Source organism: Dermacentor silvarum, chromosome 1 (assembly GCF_013339745.2).
Source record: "Dermacentor silvarum isolate Dsil-2018 chromosome 1, BIME_Dsil_1.4, whole genome shotgun sequence".
Taxonomy (NCBI): domain Eukaryota; kingdom Metazoa; phylum Arthropoda; class Arachnida; order Ixodida; family Ixodidae; genus Dermacentor; species Dermacentor silvarum.
The window spans coordinates 30,528,051-30,548,641 of NC_051154.1; the positions used below are offsets into that span (position 1 = coordinate 30,528,051).

At 43.3% G+C, this 20,591-nt stretch overlaps 1 protein-coding gene across 2 annotated transcripts in view; it reads right to left on the reverse strand.

Moving 5' to 3' along the window:
• Positions 1-7,394: 7,394 nt before the first annotated feature.
• LOC119459165 (aspartate aminotransferase, cytoplasmic-like) overlaps positions 7,395-20,591 on the reverse strand; it is a 35,283-nt gene continuing 22,086 nt past the window's right edge. For both annotated transcript variants that reach the window (XM_037720992.2, XM_037720999.2), the window contains exons 6-9: positions 19,707-19,857; positions 15,903-16,068; positions 9,175-9,317; positions 7,395-8,025 (exon numbers count right to left, since the gene is read on the reverse strand). In XM_037720992.2, the coding sequence (XP_037576920.1) occupies positions 7,880-8,025; positions 9,175-9,317; positions 15,903-16,068; positions 19,707-19,857 (606 nt within the window). In that variant the 3' untranslated portion in view covers positions 7,395-7,879. The remainder of the gene's footprint in view (positions 8,026-9,174; positions 9,318-15,902; positions 16,069-19,706; positions 19,858-20,591) is intronic.

Genomic DNA, 20,591 nt, shown 5'->3' on the forward strand with positions numbered 1-20,591 from the left:
GCGCTGGACACGCGCTCTTGCGAGCGGTTGGTTTGACGAGAAGGCCTCGCCTCGAGGGACGAGGCCCTGGAGGCCACCAGCCCGGAGTTCGATGGCCCCTTCTTGTGAGTTGGCGGAGCAGCGCTAGCTGCAGCCGCCGAGGGGGCGGATGGCGTCACTGCTGGCTCACTGTGTGTGGGCCGGACAGCCGCCGGAAGCCGTTGTGACGCTGCCCCCTGACGCGCCACTTCGGCAAAGGTGTTCTTTGGCAGGTATGACACCCGCCTGCGTGCCTCTTTGAACGAAATATTTTCTTTGACTTTGATTGTGACGATTTCCTTTTCCTTCTTCCAGGATGGGCAGGACCGTGAATATGCGGCGTGCTCCCCACCACAGTTCACGCAGTGGAGAGTGTTTTGACATGCTTCAGAAAGGTGTTCATTGGCACTGCATTTTGCACAAGTCTGACGGCCTCGGCAGTTCTGTGAACTGTGCCCTGAATCGCTGGCACTTAAAACATCGGAGCGGGTTAGGCACGTATGGCCTGACACGGATCTTGACATACCCGGCCTCAATGGTCTCGGGTAGCACACTAGAACCAAAGGTAAGAATAACATGTTTTGTTTGAATTTCCTTTCCATCGCGCCTCATCTTAATTCGCTTTACGTTAACCACGTTCTGTTCTTTGAGTCCTTCCAAAAGTTCTTCCTCAGTGAGCTCCATCATGTCATCGTCTGAGATTACACCACGGATGGTGTTCATGGTACGGTGAGGGGTGACCGTAACTGGGATTTGTCCGAAAGAGACTAGTTTAGGCAGCTTTTCATACTGTTTTTTGTCGCGGAGCTCCAAGAGGAGGTCACCGCTGGCCAACTTAGTTGCTTTGTAGCCTGGGCCTATAGCTTCTGTCATACATTTGGAAACGAGGAACGGTGAGATAATCCTCACAGTCTTCTCTGGTCTTTCACTGTGTACTACATGGTAGCGCGGGAAATTCTCTATTTGGTGGCCAAAAAACTTGAAGACATCTTCGGTGCGCCCCCGTTTCTGGGGGCGATCAGGGAGTTTGGGGAAAGCACGATCCATAGGTATATCTAAATTTCGGCAGAAACGCCAGCCGCCCACCATGGAGCCCAACAAGGGGACGCCGCAGGACATATAGGAAGCAAGTCATGCAGACGCCAACTGTACGTTCCCGCTATAACCAAATATGTACAGCCAAGGTTGGTTGTACCACACAAGGTTAACCCTCGCTGCCTGGAAAGTCGGAAGTAAATAGAAGAGAGGAGGAGACAGGAAAGATTGAAAGAAAGAGGGAAAGACGCAGATTGGAGAGGGGGACAGGAAGAGGCAACTACCGATTTCCCCCGGGTGGGTCAGCCCGGGGGTGCCGTCTACGTGAAGCCGAGGCCAAAGGGGTGTGTTGCCTCCGCCGAGGGGCCATAAAGGTCCAAGCACTCAGCATTGGCTCAACCCCCAGCATCCTCTTTTCCCCGGACACGGCTAAGCCGCGCACGGTTAGACGCGGGAGGGTCCGACCCTCGTGTGCTCGGGTCCGTGGTGTCGCAACACACCAAACTGCCGGCTTGCGCAGACGCCCCTGCGGGAATATACAGACGTTCGTACAAGGAATAACCACGCTGAAGTGTTCTCAAAAGGTATATTGCGTGACCTTTTGTAATTCAAATTATTTCGGACTTGAGACATCTTAACTAGCGTGAAAAAGACACCGGACGACAGCAAGAAGCTCAGCACACAGGACAGAACACAATTTTTCCCCTTCTAACACAGGAGCTATCGGAACAAATCGATGGACTGGTTAATTTCTAGATACGAACTCTTTCTTGGCGAGTGCCAGGGACGGCGTGCTTACATGCACCTATCACCCGCTTTTTCAATACAAGACGCTTCGAATATTTCCCTATCAACCTGCCTCTGGAGCTGCCTTAGCACACGAGTGCTATGAAATTGCGCGGTGCACGAGCACCTACGGCAATGATTGGCCAGATGGCCACCAGCCTCTAAGGCACTGACGGCTGCCTTATGTTCTTCGTAGCAAAAAATTCCGTTGAAGTCTGGCGTCCTGTCCTGTGTGCTTCTTATTGTCATCCGGTGTCTTTTTCGAGCTTGTTAATGATGTCTCAAATCTGTAATAAGCACCAACTATCCCAACTGTCTTCTCTAATCAAGTTATTTGCTTATCCTTTCTTTTTTTCTTTTTTCAGCTCGGACATAGCTCAAACAACTTTGCCTCTTGAGCTGGTCCATCAAAAATCGTTTTTAACAGTTGTAAACTGAAACTACAGACCACCATCTGCCTCTGCGCGATTTCAGCACATAACTTTTTGAAAAGTAAATACTAGTCAAAAATGTTTGCAGGGTAATTTAGAAAACTTGACATATATCCGAGCAACATCCTCAGCAGGATATTCTCAGTACGTTGCTTCCAGGTGTGTTCATTTGGGAGATTTATGCTTACCCGAACGAACGCAAGTATAAACAAAAACGAAATACTAATGGCAAACTGGAAAAAAAAAAAAGATTATTTGTAGACTACTTTGTTTTAAACATAATTATTACTAATATTATTATTACTACTAACATGTTATTATTGGTTGTGGTGTCCAAAGAGCATCTTCCACCGACGGTTCTCTTGAAGTAACAAAAGCAGGTGTCGAAAGCTGTGATATTTTAAGTGCATAAGCGGTACTGCACCAGAGTTAGTTGGTTTGATACCGAACTGCTTCTTAATGGTGGCAAGAAATAATGGCGCAAAATTTGAGATTTCAGAGCACATGAAAGTGCACAAAATCAAAATGGAGGCCTACAATATGGGTTCTCATATCCAAGCTGCATCACGCATATATTAACCCAATTTGTAAATAATGACTTGCCCTCTATTTACATGTAGCGTCAAACAGTAGTGCCTTGGAACACGTCCTGACATCATCCTAAAATGGTCTTCGAACTATGTACCTGGTATGTTCTCAGTATCTACTAAGGACCGACAAATGGACTTGATCAGGAGCTTTCTAGAAATAGTGCAGGTCATCCATAGTATGCACAAATGTCCTGATGCCAACATCTAAGACTTACTGAGGATGCGCATCCTTTGCATTGTCTGGGTTCATGCATTTCGAAAGTTAATTAGAGGTGATACACGTACACTGCATGCATGGTGCAGCCGGGAGATTATTTTTTGGAAGTAATACAAGAAAGAAACAGCAAACAGTAGACTATAGTTGCACTGAATGAGCCAATATTGGAGGCTGACTCCGGCGCATATCTTGCTCCCCATGCCCCCCAATCACTCGTACTTTCAGTTCACGCAGATGTATCTGCAGCCTTAGTTCAGCATTGCTGGAGATGAGAATTGAGGTTCTCAACAATCTCCTTGTGCTGGCAGCATACCTGCACACTTGGCTTCAGAGTCTTAGTGAGATAACTAGCCACAGTCTGCGCCGACGACCTCATTTTAAGGACCGTGTCAGTCCAAGCAACAATGCCATTGAAGTGCTCTTCACGTGACTTCAGCACTTTCATCGCTTCATTGCTTGGGTAATGAAGGTTGTTGCCTTCCCGAATGTATTCTTTCAGGGTGGATAGGTAGGCTTGCTCGCTGGTGCTTGCCCCCAAAGGTGCAGCTCTGCATGGCACACAATGCTTTATCCTCTTCAGGATTCCTTTTAGAAGGAAACCACCAATGTAGAACAACACGCAGCATTCAGCCCTGGATAATTCCTCAAAAAAGTTGGAGTTTCGCCCGAAAGGTGAGGCATTGATTGCGATAGCAAATTAGTAGACAGCTATACGAAGTAAGGATAGTAGTTTTATCAGCCGTCATCATCATCATCATCAGCCTATATTTATGTCCACTGCAGGACAAAGGCCTCTCCCTGCAATCTCCAATTACCCCTGTCTTGCGCTAGCTGATTCGAACTTGCGTCTGCAAATTTTTTAACATCATCACCCCACCTCTGCCATCCTCAACTGCACTTCCCTTTTCTCTGGGTATCCATTCTGTAACTCTAATGGTCCACCGGTTATCCATCCTACGCATTACATGGCCTGCCCAACTCCATTCTTTCCTCTTAATGTCAACTAGAATCAGCCGTATAAACGTGTAAACATTCGCTTACTAACTAAATTAACAAGCATGGTGTCATGCCGTGCACAAGCAAACATGAACACATCTCACTCGATGACCGCGGAAATTCGCTGTCAAAACGCCGGCGTGAGAAAGAGCGGCAGCAGCAACGAGCGAATTGACCTTCGTGCTGGCTCTCACTCCAACACGAACTAAGCGGCATAAACACAGCACACACGAAGCTATCAGCACTTGGTGCACTCTGTCCCCATTGCAGATCGCGTTCAAGATAGGGCTCGCGTGGCCGCGCCATATGCAGCAGCCACCTGAGTAACAGAATGTAAACTTTACTGTACATGCACCGTTTCCCTGAATTTTAATTCGCGATTACAAACCACGTTAAAGAAAGAAAAGAAGCAGAACATATATGCTGTACTCACACTGCATACACACGAGGTGTTCCTTGACTGCCACTTGTCCTGTTTAATCTTCAGCGTCCATAGAAACCTTCTTTTTCGATCACTAGGAAATGCAACCAATTGGCAGCCATTTCTCGAATTATCAGAGCATTGCGGGATGCAGCACCCAGTCATTTTGCAGAAGTTCGCAACACGGCTGGCAAGGTGTGCGACGGCTGCTAACCACGCACGTGTGCGGCGGCCGTCGGAGGCGAGATAAAAAATGGCAGAGCATGCCGAGAAAACTGGTTTCGTGGGGGACTTGTCGACATTGACCCCTTCAAAGAATGTTGCCCCCTTGTATGGAGCGGGAGAGGACGTGCGCATGAAGCCACCCCACCGCGGAGCGTCTCCACCTCAATGATGATGATTTTGTGGCATCCCCTTTGAAATGGGGTGGTGACAGGCACCCAGCCTGCTTGGGTTAATCAGGTATGCTATACATGCTTTTTATTCTAGCACCATTTGTATACATCTCCTTAATCTTTTTTCTCTTTCTCAATACTCCTCTACCTTGTACCACTACCTATGCCTATAACGAATCTTGTCGTATCAATCTCTTCTCTGCTTCTCTTGCTAATCGTATCTTGCTTATCTCGCCTGCTGACCGGTTGATGCTTGCATCCACTTTAATCATAGAGGCCTTTAAACGTATGTGTCCTCTGGTGATTATGATGATCATGATGTTTTGCTAGCACCCCCTTTGAAACGGGGCAGTGACAAATTGTCACCTAGCCTGCTTGAGTTTATCAGGTATGATTTTCATTCTAGCATTTTCGTATAAATCTTCTTAATCTTTTTTCACTTCCTCAAAACTTTTCTATATACCTTGTACCGCTACATATGCCAGTAACAGATCCAGTCGTATCAATCACTTCCTTGCTCTTCCTCCACAAAAACTCCAAATGTCTCTTGCTTATCTCGACTGTTGACTGGTTGATGCTTCCATCCACTTTAAATCCAAGTGCTTCTGGAAGCTGTACGTTACCTACAAGTCTCGCTAGATGAATACCTTCACATTCCATTAGGATGTGCCGAGTGCCCTCCGGATCTTTGCTGCAGCATACGCATGCCTCATCTAGTTCCGAATATTTGCTCCGGTACGTGTTGGTCCTTGGGCAACCGGCTCGAGCCTCAAATAGCAAGGCAGAGCCCTTTGTGTTATCGTACAGATTATTCCTTCTTTTTTCTTTTCATTCTTGTAAATCTCCACGATTCTTTTTGTTCCCATTCTTTGCATCCAATTCACTGTTTCTATTTCTCTCACTTTCTTTCTGATGATTCCTGGTTGTTTACAGTTTTAATTATCCTGTACTTGGTTGCCAACTTTCTTGACCTCTTCCTCCATTTTTTGTCCATGCTTTTTATATACAGATACTCGTGCACTTTAGCTGCCCATTTATTTTCATCCATGCTCCTCAGTCTTTCTTCAAAAATAATTTTGCTCTGTGCTTCTCCAACTGCAAAAGAGGCCCAACCCATGTCACCCTGCACTGCCTCATTTGTGGTTTTACTATTGGATCCCAAAGCCAACCGGCCTATGGATATTTGGTTAACTTCCAACCATGAAAGATATCTGATTTGCGAATGTCAGCGCTGGCAGCATTACTCCTTTCCAGATTCCATGCACCACCTCGTATTTATTGTGGCCCCAAAGTGCTATTTCATTATTGCTGCACTCCGCTTCTCCTATATTTTCAGATTATCTTAGTGGGTGCTTCAGTAAGTATTTCTTTCATTTATGTATATGCCGAGGCATTTATATATGGCTTGTTGTTGAATTGATACCATGTAATAGTTGTCTCTTCATTAAAGATCCTAGTCTAATCATAAAAGATCAAAGATCATAATCTAATAAGCGCTCAGAAGATAGAACAACTGTGGCTCCATGATGCCACACTCTGCAGATTAAAAGTACATGTGATACACCCATGCTTCTTGGGACCACTGTGCATGATGCTCATGTTGGCATAAAAGCCTTAAAAACTACTGAGTGATACAGCAGCACATCAAAGAAAAAAGTGCTTAGGTTACTGCTTTTAGTGACTGCATGCTCAATCACATGTTGCATGCATATCTGATACAAAGTTGTTCCTCTACCAAAGTTGTTTTCCTACCACCATTATAAAAAGAGCAATTTTTGGCTGCCTGTCTAACCTCTGCATGAACCTTCTGTCAAGACATCAGTACCAATACCATTGCCAATAGCACACTTTGACGCACACTCTACAGACTATAACTTCTGGGGTTTTACGTGCCAAAACCACAATTATGAGGCACGCCGTAGTGGGGGACTCTGGGTTAATTTTGACCACCTGGGATTCTTTAATGTGCACTCAATGCACAGTACCCAGGCGTTTTTGCATTTCATTCCTATTGAAATGCGGCCGCTGTGGCTGGGATTCAATCTCACACATTCAGGCTTTGCAAACGCAACCCCAAAACCACTACGCCACCACGGGGGGCGATGCCCAAAGTAGACACTTTCTTGTGGCCAACTTGCATTCCATTCTTTGCATTCCTTTCTTTCGGTATTCCACAAAAAAAAAAAAAAAAAAATCCATTCTTCATTCTTGCGGTGCAAGGATGTGTTTTCATGTGGTCACATTTAAATTTGTTACTTTTGTACACAGACTGGACCAACAATATTTACGTATATTATCCGGGCTTTTATAGTATGTACATGGTAAGAAAAGGCAGAATATTGTGCTAGAAAAGCAGGCGCAAAGAAGAAGCCTGGACAGAAATCTTTTTCCAGCCACATTATTCTGTCTCCACCATACTAAAGTTTCTCTAATTGCCATAAATGAACGAGTCCAACAAATAGAGCTCAGACATATTTTGTAATGTGAAAGAGAGGAACAAAGGCATTTTTGGATTTTTAGCAAATTTAATATTAACAAGACAAAAACAATTATTTCAAAAGATACATCTTTGGCAATTCAGTGCATATGCTGTGGTAGAATAAGATAAAAACATGTGCACTCAAGATAGATAGCTGATGAATTGCCCATTTCAAAAATCTAAACAGTATGCCTAGTGTAAATTCACTATCTCAGAAACAAAAAATACTTTTTTGTGCCTGGGGTATAATCAGTGCACAAAAAACATGTTCTTCTTTACAACCATCTTCATGCTTAAACTGCTTTGCACTTAGCAGCATCAGATCAATTTCAAAACAGTCACAATAAAACTAGTCTTCAAAGGCTTAAGCTCTATAAAAATACGAGCTTGAACACAAAATAACAATTACTTGCTAAAAAGGATGATTAAAGACTAAAGTCCATACACATTCAGTACTTGGCTGAGTGTTTCTACAACCTTCGCTATTTCTTTCATGACACTAGCCAGTCGATTAGCTTTGGGGAAACTTTGTGACTGCATCGTGGATGGCCTTAGCAACATACTCCACATTGCCAGTGTTCAGACCACAAATACTGATGCGGCCATCTTTCGGCAAGTATACATGGTAGTTTTGCACAAGGTGCTGCACTTGCTGCTCTGTAGAGAGAGAGAGAGAGAAATAAAAATGACAAAATGTGTCATTCATCAAGCTGAGTAAAAAGACTGAGACCCAACTATGCAACATGGATATGCATAAAAACCCTCAAGAACCTCCCTCACTCCTCCCAAGAGTGAACTTTTGTGTAAAGATTCATCAGGCTGGACTTATTGCCTTCTACAGCTTTTCTTTACTTTCAATGAAGAAACCCATGCTGCTGGTTGTATCTTGATTATGCAATGACTGCTCTGGCTTTTAATACTGTGTGGGTATAATGTGGTGGAGTCTGCAATGGCTTTATATGGCAGTTTGTGCGAGTCCACAATATAGAGTGCAAGAGGTATGGGACACAAGTTGAAATGGCAGTTTCATTGTGATTGTACTTCGACAAAGCAGCAAATAGTTGCATTAAAAAAAGAACAAGAAGGAAAATAAGAAGAAAAAAAAAGATACACATACTGTATACACATACACATATTATGTACGAAATGGTTTATCTGTATGCACATATTGTACCACATGAATCTAATGATGCACATCTACATTACTAAATCCTAATTAAGTCTTATTAAACATTAGAAAGCTGTTACACACCTGTCTAAAAGTTAGTTAATCAATGCTCTTTAAATTATTCATTCTGTCACAGTACTTTTAACAGGTGCACAGCCATTCTACAACTTCTGCATTATCCACTTATTCATAACAATATACCCACAGAAGCTTAAGGAACACAAATGCCATGAAAAAACATCAAAATACCCTTCCAACGTAGGAATTAGGTAAACTAAAAATCAAGAGGCACACCTATGCTTACGTGTGTTCTACACAAATAACCTCTAAATTCCAGACAGTGCTCCAATGCCTATGAGGAATTTCAGCTTTTTTGAAAAATGACATTTTCAAAGATGAATTTGCAAGCCGGTGCGCGCATGCTATTGATACCGTTACTTTTAAAAATGCACTGTGTTATTTATTTCCCACGCTCTAACAGTTGTGTGTCTACATAGTGCAAAAGTCAAGATCATTAATTACAATTGTCCAACTTGCACTGCCTTGTGGTTGGCTCTCAGGCTCCCTTCATAACAAAGAAACACTGACAATTCTCACTGAACCTTCCACACAAAATACTGCAGATATTTGCCACTTACGGTTTAGCCCAGTGTACGAGAACATCCCAATCTGTTTCGTGATGTGCTCCCAGCTTCCTGGTGTTCCTAGTTCATGCAGCTTATCCTGAAGGGCTTTCCGCATTGAAATTATTCGGCTTGCCATAGTCTGAATGTGACTTTTCCTGCAAAAAGATACCAAACATTTGAAATACAAGTTATGAGGGGAACCAACACCGAAAAAACAAACAAACAAACTATTAACACACCCTCTAACAAACTGAGAGCTGAAGGAAAACACCCTGTTCCCCTTCTCCCCCTCTCCCGCCATGCCTACCCCAGCTCCTTTTACAGTCTGCACGTCTGATTGGCCAAGGTGACATAGCATCATTTGTTGTCACTTGCAAGTTCTATCACAGTATGTTAAGATGTACCAGTACGCATCAAAATATCTTAGCCACCCTTGTGCAAGCGACAAACAGTTAGCGTCTCTTCAAAAGTCTGCATATCTTCTGTTCTAGAACAGAACTTCTATAGCACTGAGCAATGAGTATCCCAAATAGAAATGTCATGCAAAAATACTTTTGCTAGGTTCCTGCCCTCACTTTCTTTTTTTATTTCTCCAATAACAATGTTCTGCAAATGTAAAGTTTGCTTTCAAAAGCAGTCTATATATAAACTATATGTGTTTAATGTTACTAAGAACATGTACGTAATGCATGACTGAGCAAGTGTTACAGCTATGCTATACTGGAAATATATGCAAGCAGAACATTACCTTATGAATAATTATCATAGAAATTGGAGTCACTAAGTCCACAACCTCCAATCAGTTCTCAAGCACCTTCAATGGACAGTGGAGGTGGACTTGCAGCATGGCCTATATCGAGGTGATGTGACATTTCCATCTGATAATATTAACAGTGTATGCGGCCTCCTGCTTACCAATGATTAAACCTGAGTCAATTAATGAAGACAGACACACAGCATTTGAAATCAGGTCTGGAAATAATTATATGGCGTGATCAAGTGGAACCTGATTGTTGACCATAACGGCAATATGGTGTGACGAAAGGAATATGTAGCTGTACTATATCATGGCATATGTCCTTGTTCATGTACAGTATATATAAATTGGCAATGATTTTTGTCTTCGCAGGAATAACCATGGATAATGGATTCCACAGACACAACATATCCAAAGATCAACATGCTGTAATAAGTTCTTCAGTGCGAAAGGTTGTCAACCAACTGAAGCATTGAAAGAAGTGTATGGCGATGCTTGTGCCTAGGAAACAAGAGCAGATGGATGGGAAAGAATATTTAGAGAAAGACATGAATGAACAAGCGATTATTATCGTCCTGCTCAAGTTCAGGTTGTTTCCACAGAGGACAATTGTTAAAGGAGAATGACGCTATTTGTGCAGACAGATACCGCAGCATTGATTGCATAACAGAAAAATTGAACATGGGTTACAGAACTGCCCACAAGATTGTGACAGGTCTCGGGTATCACGAAGTGCATGCACAGAAGATTCCCAGGATGTTGACAGAGGGACAGAAGTTGGAGTGTATGGTGTGCTCCCTTGAACATTTGTAACGGTAACCCGTTGAGGGGGATGACATCTGTTTTGCGTGTTGTTGATAAGGATGAATACTGGCGTCACTGTTTTGAACCAAGTGCAAACTCTTCCAGTATGCTTCGATGTTCTTCGAATGCCATGGACTAATAGAGAGAGAGAGAAATAGAAGAGAGGAAAGGCATGGAGGTTAACCCGACGCACGTCCGGTTTGCTACCCTGCACTGGGGAAAGGGGGTATAGGGATGAAAAGAGAGAGAAAGAAATAGAGAGAGCACAGTTTCGCGCACAAAGAAACTTCGCACGAAGTCTACAGACGGTCGCCAAGACCTGTCGACTTGAGATAGTGCAACAAGGCTTTCGTGGCTTTCTGTGCCATCGACGCATACGGCCATGGTACAAGGATCTTCATTTCAGAAAATGGTCGAGAGTCCACTAATAATAGACTTCAAAAAACTAGGAGAAACCCTTAATGTCGAACGCTGCTGTGCGAGTTTGACCCATTTTCAGACATCCATAAAAACAAGAGATCTGGTTTATTGACTTCTGGGGTAATTGTGTTGCAAGATAATGCCTGTTCACATATTGCATGTGATGTTCAAGAATTATTCCAAAGATTCCACTGGGAAATGTTAACAAGACAGAAGTTAAAAGGAAGATGGAGGCTTGAAATGATAAGTAGTAGTTGAACAAGGAATGTCACTTTAGGCCAATGTTTCAACAAGGGGACTTGTCTATGTCAGGGAAGCAATTGCTTTCCTTAGTAGTGTTTTTATGTACACCCGTGAGCAAAAGTATACAGACCACGGTTTGTGCGAAAAAGCCCATTTTTTCAAGTGCCTGCGAATGAAACTTGAAATTTAGTACTGCAGTCCAAACTTGGCATTGCGAACTTTCCAGTGTACTTGTCAATTTCAGTTTATGTGTGTTAATTATGAAGAAATTCAGTTTTTTCGGTGACCCTGTGGTCCGTATACTTTTGCTCACGGGTGTACACTTAGCTCACTCTCCCTCACCCTCAATGGGGGAGGAAGAGGAGAATAGGCCAGGGCGTGGCGTGGCCGCCATAGGGACGCCGTAGTGGGGGACTCCGAATTAATTTTGACCACCTGGTGTTCTTTAATATGCACCCAATGCACGGTAAATGGCCATTCTTTCATTTTGCCCCCATTGAAATCTGGCCACTGGGACTGGGATTTGATCCTGCAACCTCGAGCTTAACAGCGTAATGCCATAGCCACTAAGCCGCCATGGGAAGTGTCTATAGACTATTTCATGTAATAAATAGCAAATATCAAGCCTATACAGAAATATTATGGTATCAATTATGGTAAACTACACAGCAGCCTGCTCCAGTGTGCTATACCACAACTAAAAAAAAAAAAATCTTGTTAATTTTAGACTGTCAGTAGAATCTCGGCAGTAGACTGTCAGTAGTAGAATGTCAGAATCTCAGTAGTATAACCAAGTCAAACGGGAAGCTGAAAATTACGAGTGTGCAAATACTGAATGGTAGATTTTGAGTAAAACTGAGTGATGGAGAAAAAAAAAAAAAAAGACAAATATCGAATTGAATATTGAATATTAGAAACTTTATCAAGTTTAATGCTCCCAAATTTTGCGCAAGGAAACCAAGTGCTGCACATGCTCAGGAGTCTACCCTTATTGCATAAAAAGAGCTATTTTAACTTTGGTACTTGGGAATAGAGATTTACAATATGGTCCACTCTTATTAAAGGGAACACCAAATTAATATGCACCGGGCACGTGACTTGCAGCGCTCTGTAAGCTGACTGCAGAGCAATCGCTGAAAGAACAAGCTGAATGTGATGCCTTCAACTTTAGTGCACATGTGCAACAGTTTACTGGAGAAGTTTATAGGCCAGGGCAAAGTGTGGCCTATTCTCCTACTCCTCCCCCATTGAGAGTGGGGTAGAATAAGCTACGCATACATAAAAATGCTGCTAAGGAAAGCAATTGCTGCCCTGATGAAGACAAATCCCCTTATCGAAACGTTGGCTTAAAGCGACACTCCTTGTTCGACTACTCCTCATCATTGGGAATGTTGCAACACCTTCTCTACAGCCATGGCCTTCAACATTGCAAGTTCTAAAGAAGGCGTTGAAAGGTCAGAGGTGTGAATCAGATATTGCAGACTGCCATCTGACAATGGTTCAAAACCCAATCTTAGAAACTTTACATGGATGGCATTCGTAGATTGGTCACAAAATGGGACAAAGGACTGAATATGTCTATGGTGACTTCTGTAGAACAAGAGCTGTTCATAATGGACAAATCCTGAAGCACACACACAAAAAGCGAACGAAGAAGCAGACAGGACAGAGTGTGCTGGTGTGCTTCAAGATCTGTCCATTATGAACATCAACCAACTAGCCCGACTCGCCATCTTGTAACCAGTAACACACTTATCAAGGATGCCTGTATATAGTGTATGAAGTGCAGTAAACTGCAATTGTTATTTTCGCAGATATTATCTAGAAACGGGTTTCAGTTGATCAATCCCCTTAATATGCATGTCACTCTTAAAAGGCCCCTCACTATGCCCCATTGTAAATTCTGGTTATAAAGTTGTAAAGAACCATCCAGCGAGTATTATACTGCAAGAATAAAAAAAAAAAAAATAGTAATGCTTGACACAGAAACAAATGAAATGTCGTGAGGTGATGGTGCAAGGAAACAAGCTACCCTCGCTACCATACAGGCTCTCTTCCATTGCCTCAATCAGCATCTGCAAGCAATGTTCCTCCCCTGCCTTCTCCCTCATGAGAGCCAAGAGTGTAGGGTCCTTCATTTTCAAGTCTCATATATTTTTTTCAATTCAGGGAGGGGGGGCGGGGGTATTTTTAACGGGGAAGACCGAGGAGGAAGTTTTGTTGTTTGGCGGGAACACTGGGGAGAAACCAGGGATATTGTTGTCTTTCATCCCACTGCTCTCAATTTTTCCGGTAACTTTTACAAACTATTAAAACAAGTAATAGCCTCCTTTTGGATGCACACATTTTATTAAAACAAGCAAAATCATTTGCAGGAACATGTAATGGAGAAGACAGCTGCTCGCAAATCATGTGACATACTCATCTCTACAAATCCCCCCCCCCATTGTCAGATATTATTACATTTAAAACAAAACCATGTTAACAAAAGCATTACATAGGTATTGACTTAGTGATCCCTTCTTTACTTAGTTCTGATCACTTTTTTAACAAAGGAAAAAGTACAAAAAGTACTGCACATGGGCATGCTTCACGGAGATGTGATGCTTTTCTGTATCTTAGAAGCCCTTGTTGACATACAGTATTATATGGATTGGGGGAATTTCTATGTCCATCCTAGGGGAGGACCTGTTGGGCCTCTCGTCCGTCTGTTGTCCTGTTTTACCAGTTCAAAAACATGCTCTTGCCACAGAACTAATGGAACACCAATTAGACGAATCAGCCACCCTTCTGTGAACATAACGTAGCTGCATCCTCTCAACGTCACGGCTACCATTCGCAATACAGAGAAACGTCAGCACTGCGTTAATTCGTTTCCTAGTGCATTACCGCAGTTTACATTTATGCGATGCAGTGCGCCAGTGTGGAATTCATGTAAACGCTGCTACTAAGAAAAGCAACAAGCTTTCGTTCACTGAACTTCGGCGGGTGCTGAATATATTGCATTTTTATATTATTCATGCAGGTTTTCGCTTGAGCATTAAGAGAAAACGAGGCATATACCATAATTACATATTACTTATAATAATTTAATAAATTTGACCCCTCACTCACAAAAGATGGGCAGCGTTCATTAGTTTTGTAACGACCCCATTTGTGTTTATTGTTTACAAAAGGGCATACTTCAGGGAGAAATCAGGTTGAACTCTATTTTCAGAAATTTTGTTCTGGGTGCAAAGTTCGGGAGTTATCGGGTTTTACCTGAAATCCAAGAACCCTAGGTTTATGTCACAACCCCCTCTCTTTTTTCCTCAACTTTTCTCGTTGTGTGATGCATTTTCAGTGGCACTCTTAGGCGCTGCATTTCATAGGAATTCCTAAGCTGCTTGCACTGCTGCTGGCCATCTGTGTGCTGAAAGCGCAATGCATCGCATGCAAACTGCGACGTCTTTGCTGGCAGGAAGACAGGATCTTTTGAGGAGGAGGGCGTACAGGCTTTCATTTGCACTATACATCACCTTTGCACCATACACCAAAGTAACACTTTGCAGACATGGCTGTCAACATATGATCAATGCATTGCACTTGCTTTTTCATTTTACAGCAAAGCTGTTAGCCTCTAGTTGGTCAGAATTTCTCGCAGGCTCGTTCTGTGCTCAGCCAAAAACAGTACCGCCACCTAGCGGCCATGGTCACTCAGACAGACCTCAAACGGCAGCTGGAAAAGGGCTTTGAGTTTTTTTGCGTAACAGAAATATGTTTTCTCGTATATTCGAATTACAACCTGAAACTATCATGTCTGCAGCTTGTGTGTAAGTCGTACTTTACAAATTGTCTGACGCAATTTACTTTGAAAAATTCAATTAGTTCAATGGCAGGGGGCCTAGAAGAATGAGGATGTATGCTGCGCTACCACACACGTGCATGCAAACATGACGTATGTGTGCACGCAAGTGTACGTCACGTGGTGGTGCTTGTATAACGTCAGCAACAGCTTCGTTGTGCGTCCACTTTCACAGGGTGGAATGGAAGCGGATTTCTTTTCTTTTTTTGCAATGCCCAAATCTGGTAAGGTATCCTTTAAATGTTTACACAGGCTATTAATGCAAAAGCTCACTACTTTTGCTTTCAATGAAATGCCTAGGTACCTACACAAAAGCTCCTGCAATGGGGCTTTTGTTCCAGCTGTAATCATGAACGTGTTTTTGGCTTAAGCAACACAACTTGTTACTCTTAACACCCAATTTCAGGGCAACAGCCCTCACACAGCAGTTGGTTTATAAAGGTGAACTTTTGCCTGCCATTCACTTGAACTTGATGCGAGGTCAAACCACATCTTGTTTTTTGTAATCCATACTTGCCAATACATCCAGTAGCATAACATTTCACTGTTTTATATGAAACAAACAAAAGCAGGATGCTGTAGTGCACCACTGCCATTATCCCATGCCTAACTTTACTTGCTCCATGCAGTTTCGGCACAAAAGAATAAAGTAGCGCAAGTTCCTATGCTCACCATTCCTCAAAATATGCCGGTGTGTTGAGAACCTTAGAGACAATGCGGGCACCATGATTGGGAGGGTTCGAATAATTCCCACGCACAAGCAATGTTATTTGAGCCAGGACATTTGTTAGGGCTTCCTTGTCATCAATAACAAGCAAGAGGTTGCCAATTCGTTCATCTGAAAAGTAAGACACATAAAAAAATCCATATGGAATTAAAGGCACACATGTTGTCCAGCCTAACCTTAGTGGCACCTGCTGATATTTGCAACTTTCACGACGGTGGTGAAACCACGCGGTTTGCTCATGAACCAGTGATAAGATGATCGGTCTTGGCGGGACGTGCACCTGCTACATTTTCAGGCAGAGAAAGAACAGCGGGAAACAAGCCTATCAATGCCGTTCCAAAGTAGAAGTGTGGGATATTCATGGAAAGCAGATATAGGTTTATGCACTAAATCGCCAAGAAAGAGTTCTTATTGATTGTGTGAGACAGCAAAAAGATGCACGTGGCTGCTAGACGCAGCGTGCCTAAGATGCATCACGAAAGGCCCATGTTCAAAATAGTCGTCGCATTATTCAGTCTCAAGCGCCTGGAAAGTATACCTTTCTTATAATCCCTGACCTTCACATCTTCCGCAGTCGCTATATCCCTGTCTTTTGTCTGGTTTGCTTTGCTGATGGCACTCTTTCTGTCATCCCTGCCCATGATTTTTTCCCTCGAATTCCTCAAACACCGGAAATGTAGAATCAAAAAGAGAGGATACATTTCTTAAAAATGATTATGTTTATCTTCCGCTGATTTTGTTCGCTACTGCATGACTTCTTGTCTGAGTTCTCCCCCGTTTCCTGATCAAGGGAACTCAATAAAAGCACATCACCAGTATTCGGGTATGTCTCTGGAAGCGCTCTTTCTGTTTGGTCGTGAAGTGCAAAACACAATTCTTTGACTATGTTTGCTTACACACGTGCAAACTCCACTTCGTCCTGTTCCTCTTCATTTTGAAGCTCATAATACAAAACAAGCCGGATTTGACAGCCCTCGACCAAGACAGAAGTGAATTAAAACCTTACGCTGTAGAGTACACTGCAGACAAAACATAATAAAGCACATCTCTAACAATTTTTCTCACTTTACTGAGCCGTATGCATGATCATTTCATGCTTTGCGAAAAACTCTCATCAATGATTTCGTGCTATCAACCTGACAGGCTGCTGCATTTGCAGTATTTACAATTTTATGCATTTAAGTGGTTCATGTGGGTGTATTTCATGTACCCAAGATGTCTTCAGTTATGACAAAATCTCATCGCATCCCTGCCTACGCAATAACATACACTAAAGGGGAATTGCGGCACAAAGAACTCTGGTCTTCTGCAAACGTACACATTCCGCCAGCATCATGATCGTCTCAACAACCACCATGTTGGATGTATAACCGCAGCACCTATAGGCCGTGAAAGTTGTGAATATTCACTACCAACATATCTAATCAGCTGTAAAATATTGTAACTAAAAGCACAAGATTAAAGCACCCAGAACCTTTTACATCTGTAGAGGCTTGGGCAAGTCGGTAATTCATAACCATGAATGGGCACACTGTGGAAGAAGATGAGAACACATGCCCTCGTCTACCATGCTGTACACATTTGTTGCTATGAATTACCCTTGGCCAAACCCACCACACTTGTGCTGTACACTTTGTTAAAGCAATAGATTTAAGGGCCCCATTACATAGTAAGCACAGCGCCAAGGGCGTTGAGCGTGAGCGAAAATTCGCTAGCAATCCCAGCAAGGCGCGTATCGCGTTTGTACCAATCACAGAGTGGCACACGCCCCGTGCTTTCTACGAATCATAGTGTGGCGCCGCTGTATCCACAGTGCGGGCCGGCCGGCCGGGGGAAAGAAAGAAAAAAGAACCAAAAAGCTCACCTTCGTGCATAGCATTCACCATCAGCGTTTCCTGGTAAACATTATGGCTACATAGGCTGCAGTTTCCGGGAAGCGCGAGAAGCAGTCAGGGATCTTTGGATGCTATTACGTTCTACTCTTAAATGACCCCTCACCAGGCCACATAGCAAATTTTCGTTATACGCTGCAAGTTGTTACGTGCCCCTCCCTCTTGGGAGCGTTCTACCACAATGATTTTTCAAATTAGTTCATTAAAAGGGCCCTGAGCCACTTTTTATCGAAGTGGAGAAATGCATCTGAAGTGAAAATAGGCTATTTCAGAAATACTTTGCCGCAAAAAGTACTTCAATGAGTTCAGCAGAAGCGGAGTTATTGGTAATCAAACATGGCCTCCGCTGTGCTCCCGTTCCTTCTTCAATGCCTTGCACTGCGAAGGCTACAGAGGAGTGCGGCATGGCCACAACACTCTGCCTTCTAAACGCAGTTCAAATTTCATTTTGGATGTTAACGTAAACGCCCCGACTTCCGATTTTGGTGCGTACGATGTGCTAAACGTAAGCCAAACGCGGTTGCCCTCAGCGAGCCGCAGTGCGGTTAGCCAGTGGACTCATGGCGGCACCCTGCGGCGGTCATGGTAATCTACACTGCATAGCGAGCGCAGCTACCAATAGCAGCCGTGTATGGGAATCTGCTTTATTATGAAATAAAGTGTCCAGAAGAGAGTGAGGAGCAGGGTTCTGTTTAAAAAGAGAGCATTTGAGAGAAAGGTGACTTTGCGCTCCGCTTGCAGGCTCCACACACCGCATACGACAGCAAAACTTGGCTGAGTTGTTCAGAGCAGCGTATGCTACCCACGGACTAAGTTATTTCAACAAGCCTGAGGGGCGGTTCAGCGTCCCTTTAATAGCCAAGATATAAATATTTCAGTGCCACGAACCCATGATTTCAGGAGGCGAGCATCACTGCCAACAAGGACACTCTCCACTTGCCCCGATAGCCTCCGCAAGCGAAATTCCTTCCCTGCGTTCTCCCCTATTGGAGCTGGATGATCGCATGACACATACGTCACGGGCCCCGCCTTCTTTTTTTCTCTCTCTCTCACACGCGAGCTGTTGCATTTGTCTCGTTTCGTGCAGCGGATGACTTTGCGTGCTATGCACGAGAACACCTGATCAGTGCCACCATCACGAGCATTGAAGCAGGCATGAGAGGATGAAAGAGCATGATCGCCGCACTGGAACATGGTAGAAAATGACAGAGTTTTGCTCTGTGCGCATGCGACTGCATGACATGGGAACAAGCAGACAAAACGGAAGTAAATCTCTCTTGCTATGGTACGAAGTAAAACGAAAACACGCAGGCAATCGGTTTGTAGGTTTTATTATTTCTCTCAACTTTAATTCATCTACTGAAGAAACAGATTACCAAATAACAGCTGTTGCCTTGAATATAATTCTCGAAGTAGCGTGTCACTGAGAGTGACGTCACAGCAGACACATGTACATAGGCGCCCCCCCATTTGCACATATACGTCAACTCTCCGGCTGGGAGCACGGTGCCCGCAAGGAGAAGGGCAAACAGCGTTTGCTTTGAAATTTCAGCTCTTTTCGCAGTGCGTAGCGATGTAATACTTAGCAGACACGATCGTTAGTGCACAATGTGTGCGCTGCGCTTGCCAGCTCAAAATAGCCAGACCTGGTGAGGGGCCCTTTAAAGGCAAAGCTTAGGCGTCTCCCTATATTTTAGTACTGAGCTTCTCTCTCCTGCTACTAGTGAGATTATTTTGCAGCAAATATAGCTACAATGATGAAATAGATTATTGCAAAATGCAATGCTTGAGATGCCAGAACACAAAGTAACAAACACTTGTCGAACAGAAAAATGCACAAGGTTAGCGCATACTCACTGTACAAACCAAAGTTCTTGGCAAACGACTGTGCACAAACGAGTTCAAAGCCTTGAGAAACAAAGTACCGTATAGCCCAGCTGTCTTTTTCCAGGTTTCCAGAAGCAAATCCTTGGTAAGCACAGTCAAAAAAAGGGAACAGCTTTCGGGCCTGTAAAATTTACAGCAAAAGTGAACTCTTCATGGTTAGTCAACTTTCAACCATACAGTGGCAATGGTACAAGGCATGGCAAAATGGGTGGAGGGGGGGGGGGGGGGGCGTAAAGAAGCCCATGCAATCTATTTTTTATGTTTTCAAAACACATTATCTTTATATCTTATAAAAAATGACACCACCTCATGAACGCGCTCCCTATTTGCATTAACATACATCTGTAAACATAATTTAGATATGACCAGTTGCAAATCACTATGCTTGTTAGGCTTGTTCTACTCGCCACTGCATTTTTCCAGCTGTTTACTTTCTCTGTTCCAATTCTTGCTCATAGCATTTAAAGGACCCCTCACCAGGCCACCTAGCAAATTTTGGTTATATGCTGGAAGTTGTTACGTGCCCTCTAAGGAGCGTTCTACCACAAGAATTTTTCAAATTGGTTCATTAATAGCTGAGATAGAGATATTTCAATGCCGTGAACCTATGATTTCAGGAGGCGAGTGCCTCCTGAAATCATAGGTTCGAGGTAAGGTAATTAGTTTAAAATTTAATTTGTGAATTTTTGTTAATTATTCGACGAAGCATTTCAATTTCTTGTGCAAGTATTGTCCGCCTCTTCGAGTAGACCAGCTCATTAACTAGAATTGTGTTATCTGCCACAGGCAACCTTTAAGAATTTTTGAAAGTGTTCGCTGAAACACCCTGTATATAAACAATTAAAAGAAAAAAAT